Genomic DNA, 21,102 nt, shown 5'->3' with positions numbered 1-21,102 from the left:
TCATGATTAGGAGACAGTTTCTCATAATAGTTTACCATTATCATAACTGACTCAGGTTCATTTACTAAACCTGTATTTAGTAGTTTGTCCTCCTCACAGTCTGGAAACCTTAAAATAAACCCTGATGTTTATTCACAGCATAGCATAGATCATACTGGCTTGTTGTAACATGACAGATATCCTCACAGAGGGACAAATTCAAATCAGAGTAGTATTTGGTGGCTCAGCTTGTAGCAGCATGTTGTCAGAGATCTATACACCTGAGCAGGAAATGGTTCTCTTTTTCCAGATTATAATAAATGGCTTTATTCTGGTTTCCTTGTTTTTACTGTAATCAGTCAAACTCAAACATCACAAGCTCTCATAGTGCTCATTACCAGTCTTATGTAGCAAAAGATACTTTTTATTGAGCTTATGTAAAACAAACACATTTATCAAAGTTGAAAAAACCTGATTCAAATTTATTATAAGTCACAATCATAGACATTCCTACACGTGCATCATGATTCAAGAAAAGGACAGAGACACCGCTAATCATACTTACAATTCTTTTATATTAGAAAATAGCAATGCTGTTATTTCTGCTGGGCATAGTGTACAATATATTGATACCCCACCCACCCCACATATACACAATAGTACAGATAAAAAGATCACAACATTATACAATAAGCAACAACTGAGCCATGTGCCATGTTTAATACTGTAGCCCTCTTTCTCAGAAGGTGTACTAAAAAAAGACTTTCTCAAGTCGTTCAGTATAGCCGCTCCCCATTCACTGGAGGGTTAAAGTGCAATATAGGAAGGTTTACACAAACAAAAGAGAACAAAATGAAATACATGAAAAACCTGATCAACTACATATAATAAAACTATATTGGGTCACGCTTTATTTTACAGGTCCATAATTTCAAAATCATGTTTGAATACTTTTTGAGAATTTCCTTGAAAGAACAACACAATTTGGTACTAATTACAGGGAAAATAGAGACAGTGTTCAAGTGATATATTAATTTCAATTCATTAATTCCAATTAATTGCTAGTGTAACCTAGAGAGTCAGTGCACAGCAGGTCTTTATCCACAGGCAACATACAACTCAACTTCCTTTGCAAGTTTCTTTTTTTCTTTTTCTTCACTGTTTAGTATGGATTGCAGCTAACTAACGTGTTATAATGTGGCATTATTTATTGGTGGATGTGTACTGTACTGTTTTGTGCATATTTAACAAGTTGTGTATTTGAATTCAATAAAATAATGTTGTTTTATTACATTTTTAAAGGTGCCTTTGTAACATCTGGCCAGGGGTTCATTTACGGTTTTCTGTCAGATAAACAAATAAAATGAATAAATAATAAACAAACAAATATGCAGAATAAAGTTTCCAACAATTTATGAACAATGTATGAACATTTATGAATCTTTTGTTTAAAATGAGCTTTTCTTTTAAGGACATTTCTATTTTCCTCCAAATTAGCACCAAATTACAAACTTCTTTCCAGGAAACTTATTAGGAAATTACGGACACATAAAATAAAGTGTTATGCAGCGTTGCAGGTACAATTAGGGACAACAGTCTTCTGTTACTTTATAACTACATCGAATGCCATTACATAGAGTACACCAAGGTCTTTGGTGTCTTAAAATTCCTTTGAATTCTATTTATTCTTACAAGAAGGTTGTTATATTGTAAACAGACAAAACTGAGAGATGACCTTATAGCTTAGTCACATAAATCAGTAAATCAATAAATAAGTTGGCCTGTAAAAAGAAGGCCTTAATCCAACTTTAGACAAACTGGCAGTACAGCCAGAATCGAGTGATCCGGCACTAAAAACAGATGTGCTTTGCTTCATCTTGTCGCTACGCCGACCAAACAACTGGTCAGATGGAGACAAAGTGTTGACAAAGTTATGTTTGTGTGCGAATGTGAGAAAAGAGTCAAGATGACAGATGACTCATGGATTCAAAGCGTGGGCCGGCGGAAACGAGCAGGAAAGACGAGGAGAGCAACAGATATTGATGTTGTTGTGTGTTTCTGGGTTATCTTATGCATTGTGCTGTCTCATTATCCATGTGAGTTGATGTAACATACAGGAGACTTAAAGGTCCAGATTAGGCTGGTGGAGACTTAAACATCTGTATCTATAATGTGCTGGCAAGAATCACAATCATCCACCACCTTCATATCCATGATGCAAAAGATGTATAACTAGAGGTAAACCAGGCAGACTATAGCCATCCTATTGTCTAATAGATAGTATATGAAAATGTACATTCATGAGTGCTCCCATAATGCTACCACACATTTCAGTCATGTTGAAATTGTAGGTTGCATGTAGAGTAATAGTTGAATATAAAGTGAGGGAAACTGTCAAGCCAGAGCAGAGAAACACTGCTGTCAGAACCAAAATAACTTCTTACTTTGGCGACTAGTGGTGTCTATGGGTATCAAGCTGCTACATCCAAGAACATACTGTCTCACAAAACGCTTAAAGAAATAAAGAATTACAACTTGCCTCTCCTAAAACCAACACTTTCATGAAACACTAGAACATTTGATGATCCTTCAATGATTGACCCAAATAGAGGAGTGCGCACATGTGCGTGTTATATAACAGAGTTCCAAATGGCTGCAGGACATAATGGAAACAGTGACTGGAAGTGGAAACCCCCAGTTAAATTTCACTGGCTCCATCGACTCAGTGGGTCTGTACCTCATCAGTGTGCAAGTCTACAGTAATGTGAGAGCAAACACATCCAGTTGCTTCTAAGATCCTACTGATCTTGTTCAATATGACATTACTGAAAAGTAATGAGGAGGTGATTGACGGGACTTCAACAGAACAACAAAGTAGAAAGACTGGATTCTACTACAAACTGTAAGAGATGATGAACGTGAATTAACAGTCAGCATCACCATGGGAGTCTAAGAGTACGTCGACACTAAGCCGCCTAAATTTAAAACTGCATCTTTATTTCTGTGTTTTGGCCATCCACACTACGCTGGTGTTTTTCTCATGCGAAAACAGAGTGAATGTGATCACTCATTTTAAATGTCAATATAGCCAATCACACAGCTGTTGTCATTAACTTGGATTTATGTTTATGTTGTCACTGTCTGATGACTTCCCATCATAAAATACTGATTTGACTGATGTCTCAGCACTCAGCGAAACACAAAAATATACCATCTTAAAACACGCTATAGGTGATCAAAGACAGTAGTCAGGGTAGCACAGGTTGGCTGTGATGCAGTTTTGTTCTTTGCTGACCGAGGACAAAGAATAAGAAATGTAGCTGTTTTCCTATTGTTCAAGTGTTTTTGCGTGGAGATCTTTGTGAAAACCCCAAACACAGAAAACACTAGGCTGTATGCATGTCTTTTTCGAAAATTAGCCGGCTTAGTGTGGACGTAGTACAAACAAAACTTCTCAATTATTCCACAATTGTAAACATTTTCATGCTGTAAGCTTTTCATGCCATAAAAAATCCCATACTTAGAGCATCAAAATCCTTAAATGAAAATCCTGACCATTTCAAATGCATCTAATTTGTCAGGCAATGCAAAGCTCCCTCCTTTTCCACCAAAAGAGTCCCTCTTTCAACTGACGTAAGCCATCCAATTCTATGTCCTCATTTTGTCTCATATCATAACCAGATTCAGTGCCATTCCAGCCAAGGGAATCAGTGTGCATGACAAACAACTACAATGTTTAAAATACTACTGATAATCTTGGCACAAAGACTTGTTGACATATTTGTATTGGCTGGCTTGACAAGTCTAGGAAGTTTGTTTGCAGTATGTGCACACTGCCAGGATTTGGTATGACAACTGCTATTGCTAGCTCTATTTAGCAGCAGTGTGAACATAGACGTGAACATTTCCCTCCTGACAGACAGCTGTGAGTGATTGCCAGCGTCATGTGTTGTGATAACTTGTAAATCAGCAGCAGTTTCAGTAGGGCAGTGGGTGACATCACTTCAAACTGCTTGTGGCAAGCTATGATTGTCAAATGTGAGGACAGAAATATAACCTTGTGTTTGGCAATTTCGTCTCAACAACAATAAATTCAGTTGGTAAAATAGAAGTTATAAATGAAGGTCTCACAAAATAGTAACAAACAGTTACATTTGGAAATTCAGAAATTACAGCATAACGTGTGCATACATATTCCAACTCCTCAAATGTCACATGACCACATGAACTTAAAGACCTACGCTTCAAGTTTTCAAGGGATAATAACATGTATTCAAGTCTAAAATTGAAAAATTGCTGGTCGGAATTCACACCAACTGTTAGGGACTTTGCTGACATAGGGTCTATATATGCTATGTATCCATCACATCAGTAAAAATTACCTTTGGAATATGTTGGCAGCTATCTCATACCAAGAAATCAAACAATCTGCACATATTTTTTATAATAATTAAAGCTGCAATCTGGCATTAAGAAGGCCTTGCTGCTCCCGTGTGCCTATTGTGTCCAGCTGCAGGTTTACGTTGCCAGAGTGAAGAGAAACTAATTTTGCGTTCTCAGCACTGTAAAGGGCTACATCATCTCAGCAGTTATTGTATGTGTATTTCAGATGCTAGGTTTAAGGGTGTGAAAAGATTACGTGGACAAAAACTGGGGCGACCACAATGTGAGAGCTGTGATTGGCTGTCTGGTCACCATGGCAGTCAAACCAATAAAACGGTGTGAGGTGTGACTGCTAGAAAACGAGCAAGCAACACATTCACAGACAGCAGCAGTAAAGACAGAACTGGGTGTTTTTGTGCTGCTATGTTGTATTGCTCATATGCCTATCTTCTGAGAAGTCACTTCCTCCAGTGGCCAAAGACGTGGCGAATCTCTGGGGGCCCCCGATCACTCAGTCCTGCTCTCGTCCTCCTTTTCCTGGTGATTGTTGTTTTTTTCTGAGCTTCGATTGGCTCAGGATTTGGCCCCCTCACATTCCTGCTCTGTGGACAGGTCTACTTCAGATATGCCTACCTCCACACCCATGATGATAGAAGTGTCTGAATCACTGCTGAGCGGAGGCTGGTGCTCACCTGAGGGGGGAGAGAGGGAGGTAATTCATTACTTGACAGCTCACTGTGGGACGCAATTACACCAGTGTCTCTGAACAGAGACCATATTCTATAGTCAAGTCCTTGAAGAATTCTTTGGGTTTATGCCATTGTCATTTAAACATGCACTAACTGACCTTTTTGGCCACTTGGGGGCAGCGGACACAAGTTGTGATCACAACACTGATATATTATCAACTTTTAAGTTGATATGAAGCAACATCAACACATCATTCATTTGGAGTTGTGTTTCTGGCCACCTGGCAAGTCCAATATTCTCTTTTTTAGCTCAGTTTTTGGTCTCTACCAACTCCTGAGGGAAATATGTGGCTCTTTAGCTGCTAAATGCTTCACTATGTTCACCAGCTAGTTGCTAACTGCCTGTCTGCTGTTAGCAGGTAGTGTGCAGTGGGTTGCAGCTGCCCGCTGTGGCCAAAAACGACATTATGAGAGCTGTGAAAGTGAACCAAAACAGTACACACAATTACTTCCTACGCTACATTTGAACAATTATCGCGTCTCACCTCTCTCATTATTTGTGTTTCCACCTGTTTTTATGCATATTTTCAATTAGTGTTTAAATCGCTGACGGAGGTGGAAAAGTTGGTGTATTAATAAAAGATAATGCGCCAAAGTGCAATGGAAACAGACTTAGCAAATAAGTCATGACATTCATGAAGTATGTGACTTAAATGTCAAGTGAAGCTGAAGACAAAAACATCAGATCCGTGTAGACTGAAATTAATACGCGAAACAAACAAATGCCATATTTCCATCACGTTTTCAACATTGTTTGCGTTTGGTTTGACTGGCGCTCTTTTGGGTAAGTCATCCCGTTGCACCCTCTTCTTCTCCAATGGTTTAATGGCAACTAACTGGAGAATTAGCGTCACCAGCTGTTTATCTCGATGCACTCAACTCCTAATATTCACAAAACAGTAGTGGATGGAAACATGCATTCATTCGCATTTTCTTTTGCAGATTTTCTAGAAATTTGTTTAAAATTTGCACAGGATTTGGATAGAAATGGGGCTTGTGACAGCAGGCTTTTCACCCTGCCTTCGAGTGTGGCTGTACATTATAGCTATAAACACTTTTGCCTTCAGACGTGGTCAGACAACACGTCATAGGAACTAGTTTGTTTTGATCATACTGACACCTTTAGACTGCTGCAGCCTCATATTAACTTCGACCAAACCTTTTTACATGAAACGTCAAACATTTCCCCCCATCTCTTTTACTAAAAAGGGATCTTTTCATGGAGGAGGAATGATTACAATGACCAATAACTCATAAGGGCATGTGAGCATTGTATTAAGATAGTTAGATAGATAGCATGAAAAGAACAACAGACAGCAACAAGCAGGTCCCACATTCCAGCAACAAATCAGGTCTTTTCTGGGACCCTGATTGCAGCACACACCCAGTAAATGGCTGACTCTGGAAAGAAGGATAGCTGCAAAACCATTAACGACAGCATTCATTATTCAGGCTAAAGACGCAACACAATCGGCCCTCTATCACTACCAACCCACCGCAGCAGAAGTCCTGACAGATCGGCTTGTTAATCTGATGCTAACTGCCTGTCAGTGACAGCTTTCTCCGTTAGCTCAATAGTGCTGTGACATACGACAACTAATTTACATACTAATTAGTCTTGAGGAGAAAACCTGCTTGTGGCGAGATGATCTACTGCTTATCGAGCACACAAAAGTAAACAACTCTTTGTGCTAGCAGCTTCTTCGGAGTGTTTTGAAGAAAAGTCCCTTTAGGGCAAATTGGAAAGTACATCACAGTGATGTATTTTTTTAATGTTTAGTTTTTAGCTGAATAAATACTAGACTTATATTTTTGCCTCCAAGTAGTGCCAAGACATAAAAAAATGAATCCATACCTGTGCTCTGGAAGCAGTATGGAGCACAATATTCACATGATTTAGTTTAATATCATACTGTATATGACAAAGAAAAGTAGCAAATCTTCACATTTGAGAAGCTGGAGCCAGCTTTTCTTTTTCCTTAAAAAAATTACTGAAACAATTAACCGATTATCAAAATAGTTGCAGATACATTGTTTTTCAAACAACTAATGGAGTAATTGTCTAATCGTTGCAGCTCTACTCATTACTTTAGGTTAGAAAGTTCAAGTCCAATATAACTTTTATTCCCCCAAAGGTTTTTGCCTTGCCTTCAGCAGGGTGGTGTCTGATGTTGTTTCTGATTTCTTCATAAATACTTTTTAATATTAATTAGTCACGTGACTTATAAATACAAGGTATTCAAAACAACACTACAATCAAAATACAGTGTTTCATCTTTACCCATCAATGGCTAAACAGGTTGAATCTCCATTTTCAGGACAAAAGGTAGGAAAATGTGTTTTCTTTACTGTGCATTTTCAAGTGACATTAAGAAGGAGTGCAGGGAAGAAAGATACAAGGAAGGAGTAGAAAGAAAAAAAATATGTTTTTGGCTTACAACTGTGTCAGTCCATCACTATTGGTTGTCAGGAGTGAGTTTCCTAATACAGTAACTGTGTGCCTGGAAGCAGAAAGTGTTGGAGCCGGTCTGATGTGCTGAGCAGCAGGACTTTGGCACAGCTTACTCGGAGACTTCATCTTTTCATTACCGTTCCACTCTGCTCCTCCTGGTCTTCAAACACGGTATAAAAGTTGAATAATAAACCCTACGCTGAGCGTAACCAGACTTCTGAGTGATAAAAAAACAGCAGGAACAACAATAAAACCACTGGGAAGTGTAATTACATCAAGCTGGATAGATCAGAAGCAATTTGTAAAATTTCCACAATGAACCAGACTCAAGTACGAGCCGTAAATGGCCTGCTGCATTTGACATTTCATGGATTTAAAGATTTGGCGTAAAAATGTTTCTTTCTATTAGTCTTTTTTGTTTTTTATATACAATCATAAAACTAATAAATAAAACATAAAACATAAAAATATAATAAAAATCTTTTCCCTGTTTATTCCTCATCCAGGCACAGCATAGGTGTTAATAACACATGACTTAAAACTTTTAAAACCTTTTAAAACTCTGACTACATCCCAGTTCTGGGGAAATGTTTTGGCTTCAGATGCTAAATGGCCGACAAAACACATGTATGAGCATGTGCAGGTACTCACACTATAAAGCACTGATAGCTAGCAGATGTTTAACTGTCGTTACAGCCCTCAAGTGTTTGCATAAGGTGTTAAAACGTACAACATACTTTAACATAACAAGTATTTGAGTGTATGTGGGTTAGGTTGCGACTTTCTGGAAAGGAAACACTATTCTTACCCTCCTGTATTACCCAGGAGGATCTGAATTGGGGGACACTGGCCAGGTGGCTGCTGGCCTGATTTAGGCCTCAGAATAAACTATTAAACCCTCAAATAAGAAGAAAGGGATATAACACCAGAACCAGCATGCTGTTAGAAAGCTGGCTATTTTCAAGCATAGGACACAGTAGAAATCAGGCAACAGTCAAAGGGTGTGGCTTCACTGGATGTCTGTACTCACTGCTGGTGATGATGCGGCTCTCCTCTCCTGCCTGAGGTTCTGTCTCTTCATTAGTGTGGAGCTGCTGTAGGTCTATCGCTCTTCCAGCTGGATCCAGAACCACAGAGCTTTCGTTAACTGTGATTTCACTCGCCCCACTGATGGGGTTGGTGGGTGGACCCCCGACAGATGTCTCATAGTCTGGAGGAATCTCATCTGAACAGTCTGCGTTGAGCTGGAAAATGAAAAGGATTCATGCATGATATGAGTAGTCGTCTCTTTTATGTTTTGCACTTTAGAGTTAGTTTAGTCTTGATATGAGAAATGAGAGCAGTCAATTTTACATTAAAAGAAATTGTGTGTATGAGGCAAACATGACCAAAACAAATCAAAAGGACCTTACTGGGATTCCCAAAGCCTTGAGGATGTTCATTTTACACATGGGACACGTCCGGTGGTCTTGCAGCCACGGGTCTACACAGTGCTTATGGAAGACATGCCTGACCAAACAAGAAGGCAGTGCGCAAAAAAAAAAAAAAAAAATACATTTGAAAACAAATGACAGCTACAATGCAGTGCACAGTGAAATATGTGGATATTTATAGTTTTGGTGCATGTGCTGACTTTGTGCCTTCATGTAAACAACAAATAGAGACAGTTTTTAAGTTACAGTATGTACAACAAAGATCAACCTTACCTGCATGGTAATATCCTTACAACATCATTAGGCTTATAACCTTCAATGCAAACAGCACAATTGTCAAAGTCTGACTCAGTCTCCTAAAACACAGGACAAAGGCAAGACAGAAATAGAAAAGACACAAAATGACAGACCAATGAATTCTCAAATATATCTATATACCAAATATAATAAGTACAGTATAATTATTCAAATAATGTCCTACAAATGGATAAACACGTTTTTCTAATTGTATGTGTACTTTTAAACTCATTATATAGCTGAATGTGCTCTGAAGTTTATGTGAAATGTACTGTTTGCAGTGTGGGGATCATCATTTACCTTGTCTCCTTTCTTAATGGTGCGTACTTGTAGCTTACTGATGGCCTTTTTGGCAGCATCTCCCAAACGTCTCTGCAAACATAAAAAACTTTATTACTGACACGGCCATCACAAGTCGCATCACAAGCCTACATGTTCATGCGAATGTGCACCGACATGAAATTTCACAAGATCAAACATCACGTGTTGCTTTGCAGGCTGGGGACTTGTCAATCTCGCTTCTTAACATTTGTTTTATTGGAAATGAATAGAGGAGAAACGCCATCACCTGCTGTGTGTTAAGCAAATAGATCAGAGTATAAAACACCACCACTGAACGAAAACCAGTGAACCACGATGACTTGAAATTAACATCTTACAATAGATCGAGGGGGCAAACTGAAACACCAGTTACTTTTAATACAATGTGACATTTAAAATAAGAGATCAAGTATCCAACTTCAACTCTTGATGGTTTTGGAAATGCTGCCAGGATGGGAGAAGTGTGTAAAGGGAGCTGGTTGCTTTGGTAGTGTACGCACCAATGAGGCCAAATGTGTCTGAAAATGTTTTTTATAGCGGTATTGATTTCCTGGAAACTAACAAACTGTCTCTTTTCTGATTTAACACAATATTCTGTAAATCTTTTACACAGGCAGCAATAAATGGGACAAATTAATTACTGTCTGTTTATTATGGGTAACTTCAGGTTAAATTTGTGAATGTAGTTTGTCTTTCAGGTGTACGTTTGGCACTGTGACAGGGAAAAGTAATTAAATAAAGGTTTTCCAGTTTCTTTGCATATAAGAAAATGATAGTAATAATAATAAAACAAAAACATCAGACATATTTCAAGAACAGGTGGCGGCAGATTCACAGAATTGACAGGCATGTGGCGTCAGTGAGCTACAGTTTTACGATAGTTATCAAACACACTATCACGTTTTAACTGTTTTGGCTCCCTTGGGAATAAATTTAGAGCAAATTTGCTCAATATGGCTGAATTTTTTGTACAACATAAATCAACATAATTCAAAGTGAAAATGCAAACAATGGTTGTCACGGCACCGGCTCCTATCATAACAGGCACAATGATGAATTGTCATTACAGACGTCACAGGAACGTCAGAGGAGAGCCATTCATAATAAATAGACGGCAATTATTTGCACTGTCGGCTCAAAGGGCCAGAAAGCAGAGTTGGTTGATGGTTTACTGATTTGCCATGTCTCTGTTTGGCCAGCTGTCAGGCTAATTCTGGCTTCTCCTTACAGCCTTATAGCCTTACAGAGCCAACAGCAGATGGAAAAATGTAAGGGCCAATGTCAAGAGTGAGACCACAGCTCTATAGCACTGTCAGTACATGGGTGATTAAAACCACTCAGAAGCCACCACTCGATAGCATTCAATGTCGTACCACCAGACTACAGAGCCGCTTCCTCCCTCACGCTTTGAGACTACTTAATTCATCCTCAGCACTCCACCAGGTAAAATAAAAAAAGTTTTATTTCTATGACTCTATTCACTCATCTACTGTATATAATTTTTGTATATAACATTTGTTTTTGTAGCATAAAGGGAACTACAACTCAAATCTGTGTTGTAAAATGATAAATAAATCTACCTTGTACCTTTTAGACAGAATACATCAGCGCATAGAGTTACACTGTGATCGAACAAAGTGCACACAGTCATACCTGGTTGCGATCTCGTGCATTCGCGTAGCGGAACCTCTGGATATAGTAGAAGACGAGCCAGGCGAGGGAGATGATCATCAGAACGATGAAGGAGATGGAGACAAACACTACTGATGTTCTGCTCACGTACTTCTGCAGGTTGCGGGTTCCTATAGTGATCTGCAACATGATCACAATGTGCTGCTCCAGCAAGGCCACAATCTCACGACCTTTAGGCTCTGGGATCATGATGGCCACAACGTCGCCTGTACCTGCACACACACACACACACACACACACACACACACACACACACACACATATACAGATTAGATGTTTAGTGAAGGCACTGAAGTCATGTCCTCCGATTGTGTCTGGGAATTTGGGAGTTTTAACCACTTGGAGAGCAGTTTAAACTCACACAAATTATACATGGTATCTTGTAGGCTGATTTAGATCTTTATTTACTATATATTAGACATCAGACTTCAGCTATGTTTTTAGACAAAAAACATTAAATTAAATTGAAATATAATAAAGGAATACAGTATTTCTCCCCCCAGAATTATATCTTGTGTGGAGAAATCTTCGAAACAGCACTTAGTTAAATATAATTTACACAAATTTAACTAGTTATATACATGAGTACAATGAAAAAATTTATTAATACAAGTTTGTAATGTATTTTTGTATAATGTCTACAGCTGCAACGATTTGTCGATTAAAGAATTGACAGAAAATTAATTGGCAACTATTTTGATAATTGTATTTGCTGGTTCCACCTTCTCAAATGTGAGGATTTGATCCTTTTCTTTGTAATACATGATAGCAAACTGAATATCTTTGGGTTTTGGACTGTTGGTTGGTTGGAAAAAATCACCTTGGACTCTGGGAAATTATAACAGGCATATATCCTTATTTTCTGACATTTTATAGGCAAAACGATGAATCAATTAATCAAAAAAGAATCTGAAGATTAATCAATAAGCAAAATAATAGCTAGATGAATTAAAACAATCTGAAATTTGAAATATTCTGGTAATCAGGCAAACTAAACAACAGAAAGGCAATAAATCCCAATAAAACTACAACAAAAAACTACTTTTTTAAAGACCAACTGCATAGCTGTAGGCTTAGGCTACAGTTTATTACTCCAACCCTTCTTACAATACGAAGTGTGCTGGTTCAGACTCTGGTGTATAGTAGTGAGAAAACTTGGGCAGGTTGCCGGGAGCTTAGACAGGACAGAGCAACTAAAGCCTCACTCTCCATGTAAGAGGCTTCCTGCCACCAACCTTCTGTTGCTTTGCATGTCGTGCACGATGAAGGCTTTTGCATCACAGAGTCACAGAATATCTTTCAACTCCCGCACCTGAAAGATGTCCAGGAGAAACACTGTGTTTATAGAATATGATTTTTATGGGTTTGCATGATAGAAAAAAAACTAGCATTAGCTAAGACTTCTTCTCACCCTCTCAGCTAATGCCTCTCAACAGTTCAGTCTCCTAAGGTGACAGATAAGCTTTGCCTTCTGCCTCTTGAGCTAACAGACATCCAGCTCTTTGTAGAAATGTTATTGCATGTGATACATCTCTACATTTTAAAAAGTTTAAAAAATATTGGAACTACACTGTGACACAATGTTCACTAAGGCTTCAACTATCATTTTCATTATTGACAAATCTGTGGATTTTTATTAATCAATAACATTTTTTGTCTATATCGTCACAAAAAAGCAACAAATGTCCATCACAGGGACACACCTTCAAATGAGGCGTGTCCCTGTGATGGAGTGAGTCTAAAACACAGATATTCAGATTACAATAATACCATACAGAGAAAAGAAGCAAATACTCACATTTGATAAGCTAGAACTAGTGAATCATTTTTGCTTGATACATTTGACTTAAACATTTAGTAGATCATTAAAATAGCTGGTCTAGCTGATGCTGATATTATTGCCTGATATTTGCTCATCACAGAAGTATTGGTATCTGTGAATAAGTCTGTAACCAAAAACTGCAGTACAGAGATAACAAAGATATGTTGAGGTAATTTAGAAATGGTGTTGCCATTACATAGTTTGACAGGTCATTTTTCTTTTAAGTTTATTGTTTTGCATTGTTTCCCTTTATTTGACAGTTTGCAATGAAGATAAACAGTAAATGTTGGAGGGTTAAAAAATGTTGCTTTATGTTATGTGACAAATATCTGCCGTTATCAGATTTCTAACTCTGTCTCTAAACATCCTGTATTGCTCAGTCTCTATTCTGTATAGTATATTTGCAGTTGTATGTAATGGGGGAGTGACACATGGGACATAATGCTTAAACGTCTTGGTGGTTTCTAGACACAATAACAGAATAACCAGGCTCTAGTCTCTCAGCCGTACAGTGAAAGGTTGATGTTTCCAGGAACTGCATCAACCACCTGAGAAACTGTTACATCATATTTCTTCTGCCGCCTGTTTATGAATGTGGCTCCACAGAGTCACAGAGACTCCCTGCGGTGCTTCACTCCCTCTATCAGTCACCATAAACAAAAGCTTTAGTCACCCAGCCATCACCAACAGCACCTCCTGTGCAGCCTGTCAGATACACAGTGTTGTGACAAACCCTCATGCATTGCACAGAGTTCTGCAGAGCTATTTTAACATTATATTCTGGGGCGATTCTGCCACAGCGGTACTAAGACTGACAGAAAATATGGTGTTTTGTGTTTTCCACAGGAGTTAAAGGCTTTGAATCCAACTGATACGCTCCTTTTTCAGGATGAAGTTGCAATGCATTATTGCTGTCATGCTCATAAATCCCTTTATGTAACAGGTCTGTTTTAAAATCTGTAGAGCTGCTAGATTTTATATGACTAGGGTTGAGAAATCAGAACAAAATCATGTCTTTTTATCAGCACAGGCATCTATGTGTTTCTTAGCTAAACATTTTCATTTTTGTAGAAATAGAATTCAAGAAGATGGTTGTAATTTTTGTTTCAGAACACAGTTAAGTAAATATATTTGGGCAAAAGCTGCATGCTTAACAATCAAACAAATGCTTCAATTAACAATTTGTCACGGGTATGATAGAAATGGGTACAAAGCAGTGAAAGCACTTAATGTGTACCATCCTCTTCAAACACAGCCAGATCCCTACCCAGCCACAGCCACACAGTAATCCAGTTGGCAGTCTCTCCACTGTTAACACAAAGGTTTATCCTTGTATTACCGAGGCTGCTCCCTCAAAATGAGCGTATGTACGTTAGGGCTTCTAAAGCAAACCCTGCTACAAATAATGACAGAGAAAACAAAAGCTTGTGTTTGGACAACAAACAGATGGCAATACGCTGCTGAACACCACTGTCTATTCAGACTCAAAGGCCACAAGCTGCCACACTTCTTCATTGTTTGCTTCATGTCTTTCTCACTGACTTAAAAATGTAAGTAAAGTAAGCATGTGGTTGGAAGATAGTTCTAAAATTAATGTTTTAAAATAGGTGTATTAAGTAATACAAGTTAATACTCAAGACTCCCTGACCATGTAAATGTATGAATGTTTACTGTTTTGTAAACCTCTTTTTTAATGTGTGTAATGTGAATACACACACTCCTGACCTGCAGATTCATTGTTTTATTAAGCATGGCCATATGGTGTGGAGGGCAAATTACTGTGATTTAACAAATGCCTTTTTAAACACAAGATAAACCACATTATCTCATGTCAAAACACTTCTTCCAGAGTCTGTAATCTGTTCACTTAACAAAATGCCTGTGTATGGTCAGCTTCAGCTTCATAGCCAACGGAAATAAGGAAAGGCATAACAAGACATGTAAGATTTCCCTAAGCCTTGACTCTTATCTTCTTCTGTTCACTGTGTGACGCAGTCAGAGCGGACAAAAATAGCTGCTTCTAAAACAGGAGGGCAATGTATGAGACTGAGGCTGAACTTGTGAAAGATGTGGAAGCAAAGAGGGATAAATACTGAATGGGTTAATTCAGTGCACAGTATAACACAGAATTAACTGGTAAACTCTTTATTAACAACCATGTGCTCACCTGAACCTGATAGTTACACAAAGTAGGCTACACTGTGGTTAAAGTATATTAAAAATAAGCTTCAGAGTTGCTGACAAAAGGAATAGTTTGCCATTTTTGGAAATATAGTTATTCGCTTTCTTGCCGAGCGTTAAATGAGAAGGTTCATACCACTCTCATCAATCTGTACGGTAAATATGTAGCTGAGTTAGCTTAGCACAAAGACTGGAAACAAAGAGAAACAGCTAGCATGGTTCTGTCCAACGGTAACTTAATGTTAATTAACACGTTACATCTTATTTGATTAATCCATACAAAATGGAAGTATAAAAAAAAAAACGCTGTGGTTTTACGGGGGTTACGTACCCGACTATTACTAGGTGCAGAGCAGTTGCCAGGCAACCAGTGGAGACTCCAGGAAGTTGGTTAGACAAAAAATTGTCTGGAACAAAGCCCCTGGAACAGCAAAATGTCATTTTTACACTTCAGGTTTTTGTACGGTTCAAACAAATGAACAAGAGGTCCTGGTGGGCTTTTTTTAATTTAATTTTTTTTTTACCTTTGGCCACTGCCAGGTTAGCTGTTTCCCCTCGTTTCCAGTCTTTATGCTAAGCTAAGATAAGCTAATCTGCTGCTGGCTTCAGCTACATATTTACTGTAGAGAGGTATCTCTATATGAGAGGTATCAGTGGTGTCAATCTTCTCCTCTAATTCTCTGCAAAAAAGCCAATAAGCATATTTTCTTTACTTCTGCACAACTCATCTGGGAGATTAAATGTGACTGAACATTCAAGTGATACCAGTGATAAGGTTCACTGGAGCTTTGACAGGAAAAGGGCTATGAAGTTTAAAACTTCATCCAGCCAACACAGAGATGTGGGGTATACCCACAGTATCTGAGCTGGCTTTATCGTCCAAGGCTGAACATGACTTTGACACCGCTCATTCTTGGGATGGAAGGGTTAAATAAAACCAGGCCATAAGAGGTTTCTGGCTCTGGCAACTGTGGATTTTACAGCCCAGCTGTGTTGGCTCTGGACGGGGAAGTGCTCCATTCTGTCTTTGGCAGCCTCACTTTCAGTCTACACAATAGGACACGTTCCTTAGTCACTGTACTCCCTGTTACCTTCCTCTTCTCTACCAGCTTTGTCATCACACCTCTCCTGGCTGCTGTTTCTGTCTCTTAAAGTATCTCAGTTTATATTTACGTCATGGCTCGAAGCAGGGCAAGCCTTTAAAATAGCCTGGTGCCTTTTATGTTTTACTGCAGGTAACCCAGTGATGTACACTGGAGCCTTTGTTTGCTACTCAAAGGAGGAATAGAGGATGTTTAATGGTCAAATATTGTTAAATGTTTTAAGTAAAGTACAGAAGTATTAGCAGCAAACTGCTTCGAAACCTGTATTACTTGATTTATTTTTAGCCCCAATGCAACAACATTGTGACTGAATACTATAAAAACAGTAGACTAAAGTTTGATCTGAAGTGTCAGAACAAGTTGCTGAATTTGAGTAAAGGCTTTAAGGGCTTTGCATAGAATTTAAATGATCTGCTTATCATGACAGGTGCCTGTACAAAAGAACCTTTTGGTTAAGAGAGTCTCGCAATCAGTTGACCATTATGTTGTTAGGTGTTCTACACTTTTTGTTTGAACATCTGCAAAAACAAAATATTAAATAAGTACAGGAGAGCAGAGTGGAAACCACTTTATAAAGCAAAACTGGCATCCGAGCCCCTGTTTCAGCAGGTGTGTGTGCTGATGAAGAGCATATGAACAAAAAACTGATTATTTATGAGTTCCAGGATCATCGAACAAATCCCCAAAGAAGATCAGTAAGGCATCACATCATTCATGAAAACACAAGTAAAGCTAGCAAATACCATAAAATGATGAAATAGGTTATTGTCCTTTCCATAATAATGGTAGTACAACAAATGCTGTCTTTTTGTTTCCTTTATAGATACCTGATACTTTATGATAGATAATATTGTATCTGCATCTTTACTAGAAAGAGCCCTGTGCTTTACCATCCTATCATTGATGTTCAATTCTAGCGATTTGTTATGAGATTAACTGTAAATAAAAAGATTAACCAACAACTAAGTTGGCATTATCTGTTCTTCAGCCATTAGTAGTGTTAGCAGTATTCCATTCAGGCTGCATACAGCCCGGACAACCTTTACCAATAAGGTAGGCAACCTGTATGTAGCCTGAATGGCAAAATGCAAGGCAAAAAAAGTCTGCACAACTCATCTGGCACTCGCCGCTCCACTCGCTGCTGCTCATTAAGCTCATTGCTTTGAGCGCACAGTAATAACCGAAGGAGACTGAAATGAGCATATAAACATTTTTAACAACTCAGATCTTCTCTCATTTGGACTGCGGTGGCAGGACAGTAGGAGTAAAATGTTCAGAGTGACTTATGTAAGAAAATCAAATAGGATTCTGAAAAGTGAGGGGGACATGTCTCCCCCATCCCTAGTGGAAATTACACCCTTAGTCACAGGCATGTACAGCATCAACAGCCCCTAGAATTCATTTGAAGAGGAATCTCCCAGTGATGTTATGAGCCTTCTAGTTAAGCTAAACTGTGTCTAAATTCTGAATAAGATTTCTAGATTTAGCACATAAAAACGTGACCACAGTTTTGTTTGTGACCTGCACATCTGAACTGCTGGTCAAATCAACAAAACGTTGTCGCCGTCAGGTAGCAAACACTCTGCTCTGCTTGGAGCTACTTAAACAGCAACGGGTTTGTCCAATTAGCTATGAATCCGCCTGCACTGCCTCTGGCAAACAAAACAGTAAACACTGCTGGCTGTAAAACAAAAACATCACTATGAGCAACACCTTTGACATTGCACATAGTAATTTGAATTGTTGATTTGAAAATATGAATTGGTGCAGCTTTAAGTATCAACTGTATTAAGAGAATAAAATTGTTAATGCTTTAACATGTAAGTAGCATTTCTAAGCTGCAGCTTGTCCTGGAGATGCTACCTGGACACGTGGCCTCCAGCCCATCTAGGCCAGTTCCTGACTTCAGTCCCAGAGTCCTACAAGTTCTCTATCTGACAAGGTGATTATTTCCATTGGTGGCGTAATCTCTGTGCTTAAAGTCAAAAGATGGGTTTCTGATGTTCTTCAGCTTTGTCTTGAGGAGTCTGTAGCCTGTAGCTTGTGTGCAGAATTTTAAATTATAGGTTTACATGTTGATTATAGTGGTTCCTTGCTTAAGTCATAAATTCATATTCGTAAAGAAAAGTTTTGAAGGTGAGACTCTCAGTTTCACACAAACTCTGCTCAACAAATTAGTGAAGTTAGGCTGTAGTCACATGTTTGCCATCCGTGGGCTTCTTGGCACATACCCTGACAAGCATTTGTCATGAACACCTCTAACATTTATTTGTCATTTATTGCTTAGTAATAAATCAGGAGCACTAAGGATAACCATGTGTCCAGAGGAAACTGGGCACATGGTAGCGCTGCCTTAATCAGCGTTGTGTTAAAAAAGACTCATTCAATTCATTTCAAATTCTGTGTTGCTACTGTCTTTGTGCTTCCCCTTTGTAGTTTTTCTTCCTCTGCATAAAAAGTTTATCATTCGTCTTTTTTTTTCTTTTTTGTACCTTCTGTTTAAGAATGCATAAAGTTTATTCCACTAGGCATGGAAAATAAACTCAGTGAAAGAAATTTCAATGGAATTGGGAAGTTGTGTGTTCAGTGATATGTAGCGGCAGCTCTGGTATATAGGGCTGGGACCCTCAATAGTTATCTGACACCAACTGATGTGTGTCTGTGGCACCCAATATCGAGCGCTGTCAAGTGACAAAAAACTGGCATCAATTGTGTGGCCAGATTTGCAATCTTGTTACGAATAGTTCATGATTTTTATACAAATTTAGGACTCTCCGACAGTTCGTGTTTAGGCAACCTTTTAAACTCCGGCTTCCTTTGTGAAATGACAAAAAAGATAATGTAGGAAAAACATGTTCATATCTCTTAAAGAAAGGTCTCGATAAACTATATCGTTTTGGTATCTGCACTGGACCTCTGGTATCAAAGTGGCACTAATATATATATATATATATATATATATATATATATATATATATATATATATATATATATATAAATGTTTTTCATAACTCCCAGTCCAGATGGTATATCATGACATGGCCTTCAAAAGTTGCACCCACATTTGAGAAAGAAACTTCCTCAAGAACTACAGCCAGTTAGCAAATTCAGCAGATCTGTGGCAGTGGACCAGTCCATCTGCTTGGGGAGCCAGAGCACTTTTCTACATTACCACGAACTTAATTGATTATTAAGCTGATTACAGAGATACAGAGGAGCTCTGGGACTTCAGCAGGGGGAATGAAAACCATTAATCTTGTCCAGAGGTGCCCAAAACTTAAGAAGCAACTAGTGACATGTGGCCTCGCAGGCCTCCATCACTCGACTGGACAGGAATCATGAAGGAAAAGACTGTAAAAAGGAGACTTCTCCTGCAGGCTGACAGGTCGTCTCTTACCTGAATGGGGCATTGTTATGGTGTCGTTGGCACTGCTGGAGCCCACATTGTATATGACAACTGCAGAGGCGTTGAGGTTTGCAACGTTACGGATTTTCTCTTGGTATGTGCAGTTCCCTGCAGCCACCAACGCCACCCAGGCGGTGTTGTGAGATACGGGAGGGAACCTGACGTTTGGGTCGCACGCCTGTCTGTCCTGCAAGGGGGACGGCACCAGGACCAGACCTCTGGCTTCTTTCTTGGGCGAGTGCTCGCCATACCGACCGCACTCGGTTTTCTCTGTCTTGACCTCGGAAGTGACGGGGTCCAGATAGGTGATGTTGACAAACGCCGTGTACCACTCCTCTTTCTCTGCAACGGTGAAGTCCAGGCACAGCAGGTGGACGAAACAAAACGACAGCAGCCACGTCGAGAGAGCCAGACTGCGGCAAGCTCGGATAGGGGACGGTGCCATTGTGCGGCTGGTTTAGGATGGATGACGAGCTCCGGGTCTCCTCCTCACTGGAAAGCTCGCAGCACGTCCCTCTTGTTACAGCAGGGACAGGTTAAACAAAGTGCATTAACCTTGCATAATAGCCAGAGCCAGATACTAGCCCTCATAGACGAGTTTGTGAGCTACGTGCGGGAGTCCACTACACACCACCACCTGCAGGAAAAGACGACCCTGTGTTGTTGTTCGCCGTCAGCTGTTTCCCGTCCTCGCTCGTGATTGGCTCACCGCTCGTCAGCACGTGACCTGGGCGTGGACAAGGTGGCTCTGACGCCCAATGGCACGTGGAGAAACTAAAACAGTCATAAATCATGTAAACCACTGCCAAAGTAATGAACGGTTTGACATTGTTATTGCATTTTGTCAGACACCATTCATTATAGGTTGTAATAGGTGTGACAAAACTGTAAGAAATGCTGGATGTTTTTGTTTATTTGCGCGTCAAAAGCAAATACCCAATATAATTTTACTGGGTACATTCGGGGCACATCTATGGAGCCTGGAGTGTGCCACTGGAATAATTATAGGCTTTTACAGAGTTTAATTACTAAATGTATTATTCTGTTGTGTTGTTGTGTATTTAAATCATGACTTCATAATTAAATTTTAACATGGCTTTAAAAAATAGGCTTTAAAATTGTATTTTGTGTTATTCCATTTACTTATGTGTCTGCCCATCATATTCCATCCCACAATTATTTTCTGTTTACATGTGTGAAATCTTCAAAGATCAGCCTGAAACCAGCAGAACTTCAGATGAGCCCAGTCAAGTCAAGTTCAGCCTGCTTGTGCAATAAATGGGT

At 39.1% G+C, this 21,102-nt stretch overlaps 1 protein-coding gene across 3 annotated transcripts; it reads right to left on the bottom strand.

The window, feature by feature from the left end:
* Positions 1-440: 440 nt before the first annotated feature.
* rnf150a (ring finger protein 150a) lies at positions 441-20,913 on the bottom strand. Of its 3 annotated transcripts, XM_044190100.1 has the most exons (8): positions 19,810-20,913; positions 11,268-11,518; positions 9,594-9,665; positions 9,270-9,352; positions 8,976-9,072; positions 8,594-8,807; positions 7,550-7,718; positions 4,916-5,054 (listed from the first exon to the last, which is right to left on the bottom strand). In XM_044190100.1, the coding sequence occupies exons 1-8, from the start codon at positions 20,261-20,263 to the stop codon at positions 5,051-5,053; spliced, it is 1,344 nt and encodes a 447-aa protein (XP_044046035.1). In that variant the 5' UTR covers positions 20,264-20,913; the 3' UTR covers positions 4,916-5,050. The 3 variants fall into 3 exon arrangements, with proteins under 3 accessions (XP_044046037.1, XP_044046035.1, XP_044046038.1); XM_044190102.1 differs by lacking the exon at positions 7,550-7,718 and having other exon boundaries at positions 441-5,054; positions 19,810-20,905; XM_044190103.1 differs by lacking the exon at positions 4,916-5,054 and having other exon boundaries at positions 7,576-7,780; positions 19,810-20,908.
* Between the last annotated feature and the right edge of the window lie 189 nt (positions 20,914-21,102).

The sequence above is a fragment of the Siniperca chuatsi genome, linkage group LG3 (assembly GCF_020085105.1).
Source record: "Siniperca chuatsi isolate FFG_IHB_CAS linkage group LG3, ASM2008510v1, whole genome shotgun sequence".
NCBI classification, from domain to species: domain Eukaryota; kingdom Metazoa; phylum Chordata; class Actinopteri; order Centrarchiformes; family Sinipercidae; genus Siniperca; species Siniperca chuatsi.
Note: the sequence above shows the minus strand (reverse complement) of the source record. Positions and strands in the feature narration are given on the sequence as shown.

Coding starts and splice junctions, on each gene's coding strand:
- rnf150a (XM_044190100.1), bottom strand. CDS start 20,263: ATGGCACCGTCCCCTATCCGAGCTTGCCGCAGTCTGGCTCTCTCGACG. Junction 11,519..19,809: donor CATAACAATGCCCCATTCAG/GTAAGAGACGAC, acceptor GTGTGTGTGCAG/GTACAGGCGACGTTGTGGCC. Junction 9,073..9,269: donor GTAAGGATATTACCATGCAG/GTAAGGTTGATC, acceptor TTGTTTGGTCAG/GCATGTCTTCCATAAGCACT.